This window comes from Hoplias malabaricus, chromosome 4, assembly GCF_029633855.1.
Source record: "Hoplias malabaricus isolate fHopMal1 chromosome 4, fHopMal1.hap1, whole genome shotgun sequence".
Classification (NCBI taxonomy): domain Eukaryota; kingdom Metazoa; phylum Chordata; class Actinopteri; order Characiformes; family Erythrinidae; genus Hoplias; species Hoplias malabaricus.
In genome coordinates, this window is record NC_089803.1 from 2,103,162 (window position 1) to 2,120,703 (window position 17,542).

The 17,542-nt window shown below is 41.0% G+C and overlaps 2 protein-coding genes across 2 annotated transcripts in view; one reads left to right on the top strand and one right to left on the bottom strand.

Annotated features, from left to right (window-relative positions):
* Positions 1-17,542, bottom strand: part of LOC136694219 (zinc finger protein 850-like) — a 517,486-nt gene that overhangs the window by 399,064 nt on the left and 100,880 nt on the right. The window lies entirely within an intron of this gene.
* LOC136694231 (zinc finger protein 420-like) lies at positions 1,936-5,693 on the top strand. The gene has a single exon (XM_066667624.1). The coding sequence runs from the start codon at positions 1,950-1,952 to the stop codon at positions 3,687-3,689; it is 1,740 nt and encodes a 579-aa protein (XP_066523721.1). The 5' UTR covers positions 1,936-1,949; the 3' UTR covers positions 3,690-5,693.

Consider the following 17,542-nt stretch of genomic DNA (forward strand, 5'->3'; position numbering starts at 1 on the left):
GATTAACACGTTTAAGATATGTACACTACGTTTATACCGTGTTTTACTGAAGATAAACGAGTTTAAGATATTTACACCTCGTTTATACAGTGTTTTACTGAAGATAAACGAGTTTAAGATATTTACACCTCGTTTATACCGTGTTTTACTGAAGATAAACGTGTTTAAGATATGTACACTACGTTTATACCGTGATTTACTGAAGATTAACACGTTTAAGATATGTACACTACGTTTATACCGTGTTTTACTGAAGATAAACGCGTTCAAGATATGTACACACCGTGTAAGAATGATTAAGAAAAGGGGTGGGGTTAGACACTTTTAAGGGGGGAGCGACCTCTGAGAGGGGACATCCGGGTCGCGATTGCGTTTTGAGAGGCTTCCAGGTTGAGACAGGAGAGAGGATGAGGTCGGGGCCTGGTGTGTGTGCGCGTCGGACTGGGGACCTGTTGCGGCCGTTGTTGATTGTGGGGAGCGGAGGTGAAAGGGTGAACGGCCCTGGACTGTGATATTTTCCGGTGGGCAGAGGAGCGTCGGGCGTGGAGGAGTTCATCGGGCGCTGCTCGAAGTGGAACCTACGCAGGCTTTGTCTGGGGACCTTCCAGATTGAGCCTGGTCAGTCCGGTCCTGGTCAGACTATTTTTATTGAGTCCATGCTGATGATGATAAACTGTGTGTTGCCCGTTTTGTGGTGTATTTAGGGGACTAATTATTCATACTGACTCTCAGATTTTCACAACTTCTTACGTACTTTTAATTATTACATAAGAGTGTAGTTTTATAGTGTTCTTTAATGTTTGGCGTGGGATTTCCCTTTGTATAACCTGAATACTCGTTATTCCTTATATAACTAGTAGTTTTGGTCCACTTTTGATGACTTCCTGGAGTAGCTGTAGAGGAGGATTAGGTCAAATATAGGGAGATATTTCATGGTGTTGTGCAAAATAAAAGATTGTTTCATATTAATCGGACCTCGTCTGTTTGTGCGTTATTTTTGGGGTTATAATCCAATTTTGTGTCCAGACCTTCCTGGCTGCGGCTACTCCTAACAAAGAGAGTCCCTACAACCGTTTATACCGTGTTTTACGGAAGATAAATGTGTTTAACATATTTACACCCCGTTTATTCTGTGTTTTATTGAAGATAAACGCGTTTAAGATATTTACACCCCATATATAAACCGTGTTTTACTGAAGATACCTGGGCAATTCATCGAAATTCACATTTAGAATTTCTAACTTGTCTATATCAATTATATTGATTATTTTTATTCTGTTATGTCCCAACTGTGTGTTCATGTACTCCCTCCACACTACCCAGCTGTAGTCACGTGATTCTGCCCCTATCTGCCATATGGACCCAACCTAAATGCCAAATCAGACCAAGTGACTCGGCCAGCTAGTGTCTGGTTTTGGACGTGCTGTGTTTTGAGTATAATTAAGACGACACTGAACATAAGTTAAATGTAAACAATCTCTCAGTGACATAAGAAAAAACTCCCATATTTAATACTGGAGCAAATTTGAGCACTAAACTATGAGGGTCAAAAATACAAAAACAAAGTAATTGTTCATTAATCGTAATCGTGGTAAAATGTACAATTAATCGTGATATTGATTTGCACTTATATTGCCCAGACTTAGATGTTGCTCTATTCCTGCACCATGAGTTGTCAGCAGTGACTTATTTTTTGCTGTTTCAGTAGCAGTGCTTGAGGTGGAACTGACTACAAATTTAGGAGAATATTGGTCACCAACAGAGAGCCGGGGGAGAGTGAATTTAACTAATTTATCTCTGTTTTTTTATTGTCTTCCAGGACAGAAGACCATCTCTTTGGATACATTCTCTGGCTCCTGTTGTTCAAGTTTTTCCACAGGTGCATCAAGAAACATTTCCAAGTGGAATATATCATAATGTTGAGATCAGGAGGGATTAAATGTGAGGATATGGAAGACAGAAGCTCCAGTTCTCAGGAAGCATCCTTGGATACTCCCCACACTCACACATCCAACAGGAAATCTCAGACAAGTGAAAACAAACGGAAAACTTATGACTGTGGAGAGTGTGGGAGGAGTTTTACTAAACAGAGCCATCTGCAAAGACACCAGCGCATTCACACAGGAGAGAAACCGTATCACTGTTCAGAGTGTGGGATGAGTTTTACTGAACAGGGTAGTCTCAAAAAACACCAGCACATTCACACAGGACAGAAACCGTATCACTGTTCAGAGTGTGGGAAGAGTTTTACTGAACAGGGTAGTCTCAAAAAACACCAACACATTCACACAGGACAGAAACCGTATCACTGTTCAGACTGTGGGAAGAGTTTTACTGAACAGAGTACTCTCCAAAGACACCAGCGCATTCACACAGGAGAGAAACCGTATCACTGTTCAGAGTGTGGGAAGAGTTTTACTGAACAGGGTAGTCTCAAAAAACACCAGCGCATTCACACAGGAGAGAAACCGTATCACTGTTCAGACTGTGGGAAGAGTTTTACTGTACAGAGTAGTCTCAAAAAACACCAGCGCATTCACACAGGAGAGAAACCGTATCAATGTTCAGAGTGTGGGAAGAGTTTTACTGAACACGGTCATCTCCAAAGACACCAGCGCATTCACACAGGAGAGAAACCGTATCACTGTTCAGAGTGTGGGATGAGTTTTACTCAACAGAGTAATCTCAAAAAACACCAGCGCATTCACACAGGAGAGAAACCGTATCACTGTTCAGAGTGTGGGATGAGTTTTACTGAACAGGGTAGTCTCAAAAAACACCAGCGCATTCACACAGGAGAGAAACCGTATCACTGTTCAGAGTGTGGGAAGAGTTTTACTGAACAGGGTCATCTCAAAACACACCAGCGCATTCACACAGGAGAGAAACCGTATCACTGTTCAGAGTGTGGGATGAGTTTTACTGAACAGGGTAGTCTCAAAACACACCAGCGCATTCACACAGGAGAGAAACCGTATCACTGTTCAGAGTGTGGGATAAGTTTTACTCAACAGAGTAATCTCAAAAAACACCAGCGCATTCACACAGGAGAGAAACCGTATCACTGTTCAGAGTGTGGGAAGAGTTTTACTGAACAGGGTAGTCTCCAAAGACACCAGCGCATTCACACAGGAGAGAAACCGTATCACTGTTCAGAGTGTGGGAAGAGTTTTACTGAACAGGGTCATCTCAAAACACACCGGCGCATTCACACAGGAGAGAAACTGTATCACTGTTCAGAGTGTGGGAAGAGTTTTACTGTACAGGGTAGTCTCCAAACACACCAGCGCATTCACACAGGAGAGAAACCGTATCACTGTTCAGAGTGTGGGATGAGTTTTACTCAACAGAGTAATCTCAAAAAACACCAGCGCATTCATACAGGAGAGAAACCGTATCATTGTTCAGAGTGTGGGATGAGTTTTACTGAACAGGGTAGTCTCCAAAGACACCAGCGCATTCACACAGGAGAGAAACCATATCACTGTTCAGAGTGTGGGAAGAGTTTTACTGAACAGGGTAATCTCAAAAAACACCAGCGCATTCACACAGGAGAGAAACCGTATCACTGTTCAGAGTGTGGGAAGAGTTTTAGTCGTCAGAGTTCTGTCCAGAAACATCTCTGCGTTCACCCAGAACCAGAAAGGTTAGCACTGAGTGAGGGATTACCTTCAGAGATTGGGATTTAATTATTGTATTGGGTCAAATTTAATGTAAAAAATATCCTTAAAGCTGAATTGTGTAGTGCTTGGGAATTTGGAGACGTGTGATTGAACTGTGTGATACCAGATGCCACCGACTGTTTATGGAACTTTTATTTTTATTTTCAAGATGTGACCTCAGAATTAATAATTACAGGTCCTATTTACCCTCTCATTCACACTGTCATTGTTGTGTTTCACTGTGCTCCAAATAGAGACAATACAACTCCGTATTGAGCTTCTACTGCCCATCTGCCCCCCATCATCACCATTCCTCCCTATTTCTGGGGCTGGACTGTATACCCTTGGAAGGGGAAAGATCGGTGTTGATGGAGCTATTAGTCTCACGGAGCACAGGAGTCACGGGGCTGTGCTACCAGGACCTCAGCACACATCCAGACAGACTGTTTTCCTTATTCTGATCGCCATGAAGGGCATGCCTGCTTATCACTGCAGCAAGACATGTGTGCCGTGGAAAAGCATTTATTATAACTAAGTTCAAAACCAGTCGAATTATAATGATTGGTCCATTTCCATATTGTATCTATGTCTGTAGTAGAGTCACTCAGGTGATATTACAGTGTCCTGAGTACAAACATAATAATGTGCATCTAGCTCTAAAGATTCCCATCCTATGATCATCTGATGTAGTATGATATGATGAATGTGTATTAATTCCTAATAAGAAATTGTGACTTTTTGAGAGTTTTAATTTTAAGTACCCAAACTTTAACTCGTTTCAGAGACATCTCCACACTAGCAGATGTAAGGTGAGATAAACCTCCAGAGCAGGCTCGTAAAACCACCTCCAATGACCCTTTTTTATGACTTAAGGACCCCCAGGGTCAAGAAAAGAATGCAGAGAGACACAGAGACTCAATCTTGATTGAAACACAATGCCCTCTTACACCTTTTTAAAGACTGCTAACTCTAAAAGACTCAAACATCCCAAAGTTCTTTCATGGAAAACAAGTTGTACATGTGCACAACGGTCTGAAATTAATCCCGTTTTGACAATCAAAATGGGTGGAATTAATTTACATGTGTTTAAAGTCATTTTTGTTTATGAATTTATGTAGAACCAAGGTAGCCACATACTATGTGTTTAGTTGGTTAATAATTATATAGAACATGGTTGTTTTTTTCTTAATGATATTACTTTGTGTAACATATAATCTTTTATATTGCAAAGTATGATTCAGAATCCTGGGATATTCACTCACCAGGGATGGTCAAGTCTTTGTGTTGTCAATATCAAGGTACAGGAAACAGCCAATCAGGAGCAAGAAAAGCTCCAATTCTCCCTCATTGAGGTCGAGTCTGTTCCCCCCCCCCCCCCCCCCATAGGGGAAAGATCAGTGTTGGTGGAGCTATTAGTCTCACGGAGCACAGTAGTCATGGGGCTGTGCTACCAGGACCTCAGGACTGTTTTCCTCATTCTGATCGCCATGAAGGGCATGCCTGCTTATCACTTATCAAGTTCAAAACCAGTCGAATTATAATGATTTGGTCTATTTCCATATTGTATCCATGTCTATAGTAGAGTCACTCAGGTGATATTACAGTGTCCTGAGTACAAACATTATAATAATGTGTATCTTGCTCTAAAGATTCCCATCCTATGATCATCAGATGACTCTCTGGACTCTCACTGAAAATGAACAAGAAGGATGTTATTCCCAGAATCCTCAGCAGTATCACATGACCACCTCCACTTATCTGAAATCTTTTCACTGTTCCAAATCTCATGAATATCAATCACCCCTGTTTCTCCTTCATGCTCGTTAGACAGAGTATTTAAATACAGTGTTGGTTAAGATTGTTTAAGAGTATTACCTTATCTGTGCATTCAGAGCTTTTCTATTGTTTCTATTTTTTTTTCTCTTTGGGTTTGCTCCTTGGATCTGTTTGATTGATTGTTCGTATTTTTGGCTTGACTTCAGACTTTTATGTTTATGCTTTTAGTTTGCCCTCTGTAGCATATTAAACTGTTTTTAATCCACAAGCGTCACTCGAGTTATCTTTTGATATCATGACAAATGAATCTTTTAAAACATTTACTTTTTAAAGGTCGTAAGGACACAAAGATGAACAGGACTCTGTAGAGATCATAGTCTCTTGGTTTTAATTCTTTTGTGTCTCTGAAAAACTGATGAAGAAGCTCCATCAGACTAAGCCTTTTCTCTTTTATCAGGTTCAGCTCTCTGAAAGGAAGTGGAAATATGAAGAGGACGTCCTGGTTTTCTTTTCCTTCGGCCCAGTCCAGAATGACCTTCTGCACAGAGACTGTTTTTCCAATTCCAGCCACTCCTTTAGTCAGCACACTTCTGATGGCTTTATCTTTAAAGAGCTGGCTGCATTTGATGGGTTTCTCCTGTGCTGCTGGTCTCCTGGACACTGTCTCAATCTGTCTGACCTCATGTTCAGTATTGACCTCTCCACTCCGTCCCTCTGTGATGTACAGATCTGTGTAGGTCTCATTTAGAAGAGCCGAGCTTCCAGGATTAGAGACTCCTTCATTAATTTTCTGGGACTTTTCCTTCAGGGTTGATTTCAGCTTTCGATGAGAAGAAGGAGCCAGTTCTAATAAAAACAGGAAACAATCACAGGTTAAATACATTAATGTAGGTTTAGTTTAGCCATAAATATAACATACATAACTATTGTTATAATCAATAAAATAGGTGTTCATATGGATTTTCATCAAATTAATGCTTTTAATTAATGCAAATTAGTCTTTCAGTTGTAACACATGTAGTGGAGTATAGATCGAGAAATGAAAAGTTCTTCATTAAAGAACTGTCCTCTCTGACCAGGATTTTCGTCTGCGGCAGAATCCAACATTCCACAGGATTGTGTGTGTGTCTGCGACAGAATTAACATTCCACAAACCGTGGGAGTGCAAAGACCTTACAGCCCCCCCCACACACACGCACGCACATAAGGTCTACATCAAAAGATTGACCAGAACCTGGCTACGACACCCTTCCTCCCTTCAGAAACATAAAGATAACAAATCCACTTTATGATGCTCTTAGACCAAAAGGACATCAAACAAGAGTGGGGAGTCATAAGCCGTATATGACAGTGGCTCCTAAGTGTCTCAGTCCTTATCTCGAGCCCACTAAACAGACAGCCCAGATGGTCAAACTGATTGAACTCGACGTGACCTCTCGTTAACCATCCGCACCGGACGAACAGCATGGATCAACGGCATGGACCAACAGCGACCCCAAATGGACACTGGTGAAACTACGCCTCGCTCGGGGTCGCCTAAACAATAACGAAAATAAAATCAAATTCTGATTAATATGCATAAACAATATGTATAAATGTCACTTTCTGTGTCCTCAGATGAACGTCCACCTTCTAATGAAATGATGTGTGCTACTGTTTCTATCATGAAAGAAAGTTTCTGTCTCTGACTAGAGAAAACGGATTAATGTTTTTCTAACATATCATCGTAAATGGGACGTAAACACAACGTACCCAAGATGAAATCTTATGTAAATGTTTGATATTAATAATCCAGGACGCTCATTGTTGTATATTACTAACATGTATAAGAAATTTCAATACGCGAAATTTATATTCCTTCTGTGTGAATCTCTGATTCAAACTCCCCCTCCTCTCTCTCTCTCTCGTGAGAGTCACGTGAGCCCCGAACTCGCACCCAATCGGAAAAAGGACACCTCCCATTAGGGCGTGACCGCGCTGGCTTTGAAAAGAAGTTCAGCTCGGCACACAGATCAGTTGAGTTGGGACACAAGTTGCGAAGAACAACACATTTCGCAACAGGAAGAAGTTCGAAGTGCAGCAGTTCAGCGGTTCAGCTCAGAAGATCGGAAGCTCAACTCATCTCAACTCTTTGTCTCTCTGACTCTTAACTTCGCTTCCGCTCTGAACGCCTGCACGCGGTCTCTTTGTTTCATCTCTTCAAGCCCCAAACCTCTCCAAGCGAGACGCTTTCTACTCTTCACGCCGACGAACGGAAACAAAGAAGAACCTTAAAAGACTTCACTAAAGCTCACAAGAGACGTCTTGAATTAGCTAGAGTATGAAGCCTTACTAATACGTCGAGTGATTTGAATATCTTCTTTTCTTTTAATCGTGTTTATGTTTTATCGCCCAATCTAAGTTTAATCTCACGACTGATCAAAGCAGGTGAACTTATTCGTGGCCAGAGTAAGAAACACCGCCGAGATAAAAGAAAAGTCGTAGAATAAGTAAGTTTATTGAATCGATTTTCAGTTCTGGATCTGCAGTAACTAGCGAAACTTTTCATCCAAAACGTCCATATGGTTGGACACTCCTGCTCAAGACAGTAAGCCAAAGAGAGGATCCTGCCGCCTGCGTCATCACGCTCCGAGTACGCCCGAGACGACTCAACCGACGAAGAAAGACCTCCACGCTGTCTCAGCCTGGAAACTTCCGCGGGAGAACCGCGAAACCAAGTGAGACGCCTTCACTCCCAGGACCTCAGAGAGCCTCTGTACTCAACGAGTGGTGAGAATCGACGAAAAAGTAAGCTAAACCTACGCATTCCCAGAGCTGAAAATTGAATCAAGTCTCTTGATAAAATTTTGTATTAATTAAACCTCAGTTAGCAACACTTTAGTCACAAGCCAGAGTGCCTAGCTTATCTTTAAAGTCGAATCGGCTTCCCCTGCGTTGATGCCGTGAAATTTCAAGATCACGCTATGTTAATTAAATATCCTTCTCTTTGTTAATAAAACTTTCATTATTTGAAATTACAGTGTGCACAGTTTGTTCATTAAAATTCCTGAAAATCCTGAAGTACTCACTTAGCTTGACTATTATCCATTCTCAAACTAATTATTAACGTTTTAATTGCTTAAGCTAATTATAAAGAGATCATAAGAGTTTGGATAAGGTCAACGCTATAAACACAATAGATAAATATATATTTCAAGTATATATTCACAGAGGTATCACGGTGTATGACCAACACACATGTAGGTTGTAATAATGATAAAGTCATAGTTTAGCTTCAGTTTATTTAGCACTGTTGAAAACATTCATTCATTCATTCACTGTCTGAAACTGCAGTTGAAAACAGACTGTGACAAATTTCAGACACATCACAGAAGATCATTCACCAAATCTTAACAATAAATATTTACACTCCTCAAAAGAAATAACACTGAGCTGAGAGAGAGATGAATCACAGAATTATGTTCAGTGGCGTCTCCATGGAAAAATAAACAATGCAGCATCATTAGCAGAGGACCAGGACTGTACTGAAGAAACCCACGTCCTGCGGTGGGCAGCAGGGGGAGTGTCATCAGCTGTTTCTGAGGGTGAGAATACCAGCGAGACACTGGAGGGGAGTGTGGGAGCACTTTAGGGACTTTGGAGAAACTCCCTTGTCCTGCAGTGATGTTAACGGTGCACAGACTCTGGACGTCCATCACTGAGGAGACGTGGTCAGTGCTTAATTCCAGCAGCCTTCCCCCTGAGACCCTCATCCACTTCCAGCAGGGCTTTAGAGCCTTACAGTGCTGAGAAAATAGCTCTAGAGGGGAGGGGTGTAACTTCTCACTCACTCTGACTGCTTCTGTGGCAGACCTGGGGTCTGTCCTAATCCTAGTTAGCTGTCTAACTAGAGAGGATTTTAAATCACAGTGAACGTGCTCCTCACTGTGCTCTCTACTGAGATATCTAACTCTGGCCAAATTTTAAGGCAGAACACTTCCTCAGCCGCAAAGTCAGTCCCAGGATGCAACGCCAGAACAACTCCCATCTCTTCTCCCAGACCAAAAGTAACTACAATCAGGATAAAAGCAGGAAGATTAGACTTCACTGAAACTCTGAGGCGACGCTAGCCGCTGAGGAAAGTAAACACCGGTTTTGTGTGGTGGGCGGGAACAAGCCGTGACTCCATCACTCTCTAACTACAGCGTCTCAATAATCTGCCTCATGAGGATAGTGTATGTAGTCAGCCTATCTAGGGAGCTCACTAGGCTTTGGAACAGAACCCTGGTGTCACATGAGTGGATGTGGATGGGAAAACTCCTTGGGGGTTGTCTGAGAATGGCCAAGGGCACTAAGCATTCATTCTGCACTATTAGTTACAGACTGCAGCAGAAAACCAGTGAGAAACCCAGACTGTAGCATGAGTTTCGAAGGGTTTAAAGAATGAACCAGAACAAATACACCTCCCAGCACTAATTCAACTTTATAACTATGAAGAGCATATGAAACTAGAGGTCTGCATTCCAGGAGGACACGCGAGATGTTGCGCCGCTGAAACGCCTGTCCCCCAATCCGCGTCTTTCCCGCTTAAAGCAAGGTCGGTGTTGACTGCTAAGCTGTTGGTAGTGGGATGTTAAGAGAGCACTCTTCCACAGCAGTTTGCATTGGACTCTATGGAGCTCCGTAGGCCGTGAATGGAAAACGAAACATTTTGAATTCCACCTTTAAAAACAATTCCACCTTAAGAAACCCAGAATTGTATTGAGATGTCCACATCGCAGGCCAAAAGAGTCTTAAAAGCAAAAAAAGATGGCCAATACATTTTAAATACCACCTTAAGAAACCCACAATTGTATTGAAACGTCCACCTTTAAAAATGACCACGTGAAATAAAGCTTAAAATGTTGAAAAGACAGAAAGAGTATATTGTGAAAGATAAAAAATTCCACCTTAAGAAACCCTGGATAATTAAGACGTCCCCCTTAAAAATTACCTTTAAAGTGTTAGAGACTGCCTATGTCCTTCACACCTCTCCCCCTCAGTTTTTGCCTCTGCGTGCTGACCCGCTCTTAAAATACATTGAGCTCTATGGGAGTAAAACTCTTCCAAGTGTCAAACAAAAAATCATAACTCAAGAACTTCATAACTCTGAAATTTACAAGTTTGAGAAAGGGAAAATTTCTCTACCATTTAAAATTTAAATGAAGTCTGTAGGTGAAAGTATAAGGAAGTTATGGTGAAATGTTCAGCAGAAAATTGAAAAAGAAAAAAAATGATTTCAATGCATTCCTATGGGAGCTTACCCACCCTCCGAACAAATGCTTATAGCTCGGAAACATTTCCCCACATCACTTAACCGTATATACCATTGCGACAAGGAGAGTCTGGGGATCAATATGGTATAAAAAATATGCAGATTAAGTGAGAATTGAACGTTATGACGAGTTAAAAACAGGAGAAAAATTTAGAAACCGCACTCTGAGCCGCTCTAAAACTACATTGAACTCTATGGGAGCCGAAACTGTCCCTAGTGCCGAACAAAAATTCATAACTCAAAAAACGTATTTTCAATAATCTTCAAATTTACAGATGCTAGAAAGGACAAGTTTCTCTACCATTTAAAATTAAATGAAGTTTCTAGGTGAAAGTATGAGGACCTTATGGCGAATTGTTCGGCTGAAAAGTGAATAAACGGTTTTCGGTCAGAGAACCTACAGTGTATGACATCACCCCACTCTAAGAGCCTCCCATTGAAATGAATGGAGGGATTTTGAAAGAGGGATAGAAAGAGAAGGATAAGTGCAAGAGGTCCGAAAACTGAGGTGATGGGACCCGGTACGCCCGGGTCCGACTGTCTGAAATTCCGTGTCCGTAGCTTGAAAAATGACAGAGTTAGAGCGCTTTGAAAATTAATTCCATAGAAATGACTGGGGAAAAACGGAGCGAAAAACGAGTGTAGCGGACGAACGAGTGTGGGTATTGGAAAGCTGTATACAAGCCCACATCGTCGCTATAGGACGCACGATTTCCAGGTAGAACGGAGTCAATAGCTCGAAAACTGCGAGACTAGTTAAGCGGACAAGGAAACGCGGAATAATAAAAAAAAAAAAAAACGGATAAAAATAACGGGTCAGTTATCAGTCTTTCACTTTATCGTTTGGTTGTGAGGTGACTCTTCTTCATTATAGAGTGGAGATTCAGGGGTTGTGTTTGTAACTCTCACTCATATCTGGGCGTGAGAAAACGCTGTGGAAGACTAACGTTACCCACAGTCAGCTCTCTCTTTCCTGTTGGACCTACCAGTGAATTACCTTTCAGTCAGTTCCACTGTAGTTACATCACTGTTTATATTAAAGCACATTTAAACCATTCTACACTTTAATTTACAGAGATATCATCAGAATCCTAAAGGTAGTCGTCATTATCTTTAACAAGTCATTTTTACTCCACTGTAAACATGGTGTGTTTCAGAGTAACTTCATGTTTGAGCAGCAAAAGTCTTAAAGGACCAATATGTAATATCAAGCATTAGCTGAACTATAATACAGTTTCAAAACAGTGGAGAGAGCTGTCTGCCTCCTCCCCCTCCTCCACAGACGTGTAGCTGGAGCTGGTGCCAGTTTGAAGAAAACTGAACGATCAAGAGCCGAGTTTAACTTTGTGCCATAATCGCTAAGAAGAATGTGCCGTAATCAACACATTTACACAGAAGTGTTCATCGTTTCATTAAAACATCTACCTACGCAAGAAAAAGACAAAACAACAGACTCGCAACAAACATTCAAAAAACAATTAAAAATGTATCTCTTTAAGCAAACTTTCAGCATCCACTAACATCCCTCCTTTCTCTTATTGTTTGTCTTGTATGTGTTTTATTTTCTGTAAAGCATCTTTGAGTTGTATGAAAAGTGCTATATAAAACAGATGTATTATTATTATTATTAGGTTGTTTGAAAAGTAGCAGCCAAAGCCTGAGGCGTAAGTGTTATCAAAGGTTAAAGGTCACTTAGGAAGGTCACAGATTCATGGGATTCCCAAGCAAAGTTTGCGCACTTGAAAACAACACATTTGAATAAGGTGTCCCTATGCCGAAAGGTCAGTGACTTGTGGCCTTGAGAAAAAGGTCACATATTATGAAAGTGGCACCTGGACCCAATGATAATACCTTCCCCTAACTCCTTACCAGGTTCATATTACAAAAGTGGACGTAGTACCCAAAGGTAATGTTTTCCCCTAACTCCTTCATGTTTAAGGTAGAATGTGTAATTCCACCTTAACCGCCCTTGAAACTAATGGACTACCGAACCATTCTGGAGGACCATGTGCATCCAATGCTTCAAACATTGTGTCCTGAAGGCGGTGCCGTGTATCAGGACGACAATGCACCAATACACACAGCAAGACTGGTGAAAGATTGGTTTGATGAACATGAAAGTGAACTTGAACATCTCCCATGGCCTGCACATTCACCAGATCTAAATATTATTGAGCCACTTTGGGGTGTGTTGGAGGAGTCAGGAAACGTTTTCAGATGTGGAAGTAAAATATCTGAGCTCTTTAGAGAGTTTTCTACTGTTCATTCCTCAGCTCCACAGAATCTATAACAAACTGAGAAAAGCAGAAAGCACTCTGGACTGGATAAGTTCACCACCACAGCAGGGAGTGTTGGTGGTGGTGACAACTCAAGACAACTCTGTCTCAACTTAAAACCAGTCATTTCATTCAACCTTCTACCCTAAACCAGCTCTGTATCCACTTCTGCCATGTTTCTGTCTGTGGTGCCTCTGGTTTTGTGTTTTGAAATTTGTCATTAACTTATATAAGTATAATGATTTACTTTTATTATTATTATTATTATTATTATTAGTGTTATTGTTGTTATTATTATTATTATTATTATTATTATTATTAAAGTATAAAGAAGGGGGATTGAATATTTCCTCGACCAATCAGAGCACTCCTTAGGGCTCATTCATTAAACCTTCATAAAAATCAAGAGCAAACTGTGTGTAATATATGAGGAAATGAACTTCCCAAAACTTTCTGCCAGATTCATTGTTACGCTGCACTGTGTATGTTCTCTCTCTCTCTCTCTCTCTTTCACTCTCTCTCTCTCTCTGTCATGTTCTAGGTTCTGTTGTCCATTCCAGTCCTTGTGTTTGTTCATCCGTCCAGAGTTCGTTCCACACTCCAGTCCATGTGTTCTGTCTGTGACTGTTTCCCATACGTCATCTCAGCCGGAATCATACAGACAGTACGTTTAGCTGACAGTTAGTCAGCCGTGATTGTGCTCTGTGCTTTTTGTGACTTTGTTGTGTATTGAATTCTGTGTTTTTTTTTGTTTTGACTTTGTGCTCATCCTACTTCCTTCGACTACGACTTTGTTTTGCCCCTTTTTGGTTACTGACGTTAGATTTATATTTGTGAAGTATTCTTAACACTGTGTACATACAGGGGTTGGCCAATGAAACACCTGTCATTTTAGTGTGGGAGGATTCATGGCTAAAATGGACCAGCCTGGTGGCCAATCTTCATTAACTGCACATTGCACCAGTAAGAGCAGAGTGTGAAGGTTCAATTAGCAGAGGGTAAGAGCACAGTTTTGCTCAAAATATTGCAGTGCACACAACATTATGGGTGACATACCAGAGTTCAAAAGAGGACAAATTGTTGGTGCACGTCTTGCTGGTGCATATGTGACCAAGACAGCAAGCCTTTGTGATGTATCAAGAGCCACGGTATTCAGGGTAATGTCAGCATACCACCAAGAAGGACGAAACACATCCAACAGGATTAACTGTGGACCCAAGAGGAAGCTGTCTGAAAGGGATGTTCGGGTGCTGACCCGGATTGTATCCAAAAAACATGAAACCACGGCTGCCCAAATCACGGCAGAATTAAATGTGCACCTCAACTCTCCTGTTTCCACCAGAACTGTCCGTCGGGAGCTCCACAGGGTCAATATACACGGCCGGGCTGCTGTAGCCAAACCTTTGGTCACTCACGCCAATGCCAAACGCCGGTTTCAATGGTGCAAGGAGTGCAAGTCTTAGGCTGTGGACAATGTGAAACATGTATTGTTCTCTGATGAGTCCACCTTTACTGTTTTCCCCACATCCTGGAGAGTTACGGTGTGGAGAAGCCCCAAAGAAGCGTAGAGTGAAGAATGGGGGTGGATCAGTGATGGTTTGGGCTGCCATATCATGGCATTCCCTTGGCCCAATACTTGTGCTAGATGGGCGCGTCACTGACCATTATTGTTGTCTAAAGCCAGGTGTTTCAGTTTCATTGTCCAACCCCTGTATATTCCACCAGAGTAGTGTTGGCTGTTTCTTTGTTTTGTTTCCATTTATGTCATTTTTCATCCACATTCACATCTCTGTTACAATTATTCATTTCCCACACATCAATCATAACACACACTTCATTCTGTTACGGCTCAACCCTAGACTGGGTCATAATATCATTAAACACCAGATGTTTTAGTAGAATGTGTGTATTGTAGTGAATATCAAATGTTCTCAGACTGGGAGAGTGTGTATGTTCTTTATAATTAACATACCATTGCCATAATCCACGTCCATGAACTTCAAATAACCACAGTATAAGGAAGCACTCACACTGAAGAATCACTGCAAATACCCTTCAAAATCTCTACAGAAAAGCAAAAGAAAATGGTTCTGAGCGAAAATTTACATTTTACTGAAGTGCATTCAAATCTGCACCTTTTATTGTCATTCTATCTATTTTTGATGCTCACTTCCTGGACTTTACAGTGAGGCAGAGTTACTCAGAACTGTGTAAAAGTTTTAGGCGCCTGAGGAAATTTGATCTAAAGAAGCTATTTATCTCAGCAGTAAGAGATTATTGACTCAAAAAACTCTAATATTCGAATAAAACCAGCCCCATTATTCCAGTGAGTGTGATACTGTGTGTGTCCTTTCCACATCTCTCCTGGTGACAGTCCAGTGTTATTTGAGGTTATCATCCAGTGCCTAGTGTTAGAGGTTAATATTTCATTGTGTTAAATGAAGTGTGCTGTAGGAGAACATCTGGAAACACACTTTGTTCTTCACTCGCTCACAACACAGACACGCAGTAAAAATAATTTCACTTTTACTGTGTTTATATTTTTGTATTTATAGTAATTGTACATCATTTTTACTCTCACAGAGGAGTAAAAGCAGTATCACCATCCCACAGGCAGGGAGACATGACCTACCTCTGGAGGAAGAGTACATGCTTTTACAATGATTATAATGGTTGAGTAAAGATTACATTAACTGCACTGTCAATGAAGAAAGAAGTGAGTGTGTGTATATATATATTCTCCATTGTCACACACAGGAAACCTCATTCGTTTAATAAATAACGCTAGTTAAATAAAGCTGTCAGGAGCACAGACAAAAGATTTATTTTAAGTGATAGACAATAACTGTTGGATGGTTTTATATTTCAGTAGAAGGAAGTGTCCTTATAACGATGTGCATTGTGTCAGATGCAGTACAATTTTAACACTTACTTTGGAAAATACACTTACTTTGACCATACATTTTACCAAACGTCTTAAAACAGGACGACCAACAAAAACTGTGCAGCAACAGATAAGTTACTGTCTCTGACTTTACATCTACAGGGTAGTTGTCATACATTCCGTATCCAAACTGTACAATAACATTTCATCATCTGAACCAACATCATCTTAAAACACCCCAATATGTCGACACTCTGATTCCACTCTGAGCAGGATTTTAATGTAGTGTCCGTATTTTCTCTTCAGTGTTTTTCAGTCCTCATTCCAGTGCATGTTACACCTGAGATATTCTTCTGTTCAAACACAATGCTTTTGACAGGTTCAATGGATTTCAACCGTTCAGTCCCTGTGGCTAGAAGTGCTTAATAAACTATGGTGAGAGTGAGAGCATCTGTTCAAACCCTGTCATGAGCTCTTCTGTTTTACCTGACAAAATAGGGCACATCCTCTGAGCACCAGCTCTTCTTGCCCCAAGCCCTTCACCAGTCCCTGAGTTAAATGTGTTATTAGATAAGATTATATATTATTAGATTAGTTATTTCCTCTGTGTGCACAGCTGATTAAGCACACTCCTTTTTTAAAGGGATTTTTCCAGACAGACCCTCTAGAGTTATCCATGGTCATACTCTGCAAGTCTGCACCAACAGAAAACACTCATAGCTTCCTCATCCAACACAAACCAAATAAATATCATTTGAAAACAGCTTCATTACTTGATCACAACACACACAAATATGTTGCTGTAGTGAAGCATGGGGAAAACAAAGAAAGGGAAAAAAGAAAGCACCTCCTCCACTGTTGCCATGTTTGTTTTTGTAATCAGAAAATGTTGACTCTGAAAGGCCTCTAGTGTAGTGTTTAACATTCATTCCAACATAATGGATGCATTAAAGTGTGAGGACAGTGATGGGTACATCGTTGAACTGGACGTATTCATTTACTCACATATAAATTAGCTCTTACACTTTCCAACCTCTTGTTAGTGATTTAAATATGCTCCTTCTGTTACTGTACTCCAACGCATATCTATTCATACAATCGACCATAACATTATGACCACCTCCTTGTATCTAAGCCCTCACCCTGTGTCTGAAACAGCTCCCTATTCACTATTTCCTGTATTATTCATTACTATAATAATCTCTATTATAGGGAACTGAATTCAGGAGGGGAGTGAACAATTCTGGACACTATCCTGTGAGTTTTTTTTACCAAACAGTACACCCTACCTTATGCAGTGCATTGTGGGATTGTTTGAGTGCACTGAAAATTGTCCACTATATTTGTGGACACCACTACAAAATTGTAGAATAGGGCACAGTTTTGGACTCAATCACTCTCCATTCTCTCAACTCCACTGACAATACAGAAGCACTTTGTAGTTTTAGAATGACAGACTAGTCCACCTGCTGCCCTGCGTACTTATTTAACCCCTTCACCCTGCCCTTCAATGATCAGGACCTCCCCAGACCAGGAGTGATTTGCGTGGTGGGTCACTCTCAGTGCTGCAGTGACTCACTCAGTCTGGTGGCATGCTGGTGTATGGAGGTCTATTTGGTGCAAAACCCCTGAGCACATGTGACAGTGAGAT

What these genes read in the sequence shown, in the direction of transcription:
- LOC136694231 (XM_066667624.1), top strand. Translation starts at nt 1,950, where the DNA reads ATGGAAGACAGAAGCTCCAGTTCTCAGGAAGCATCCTTGGATACTCCC.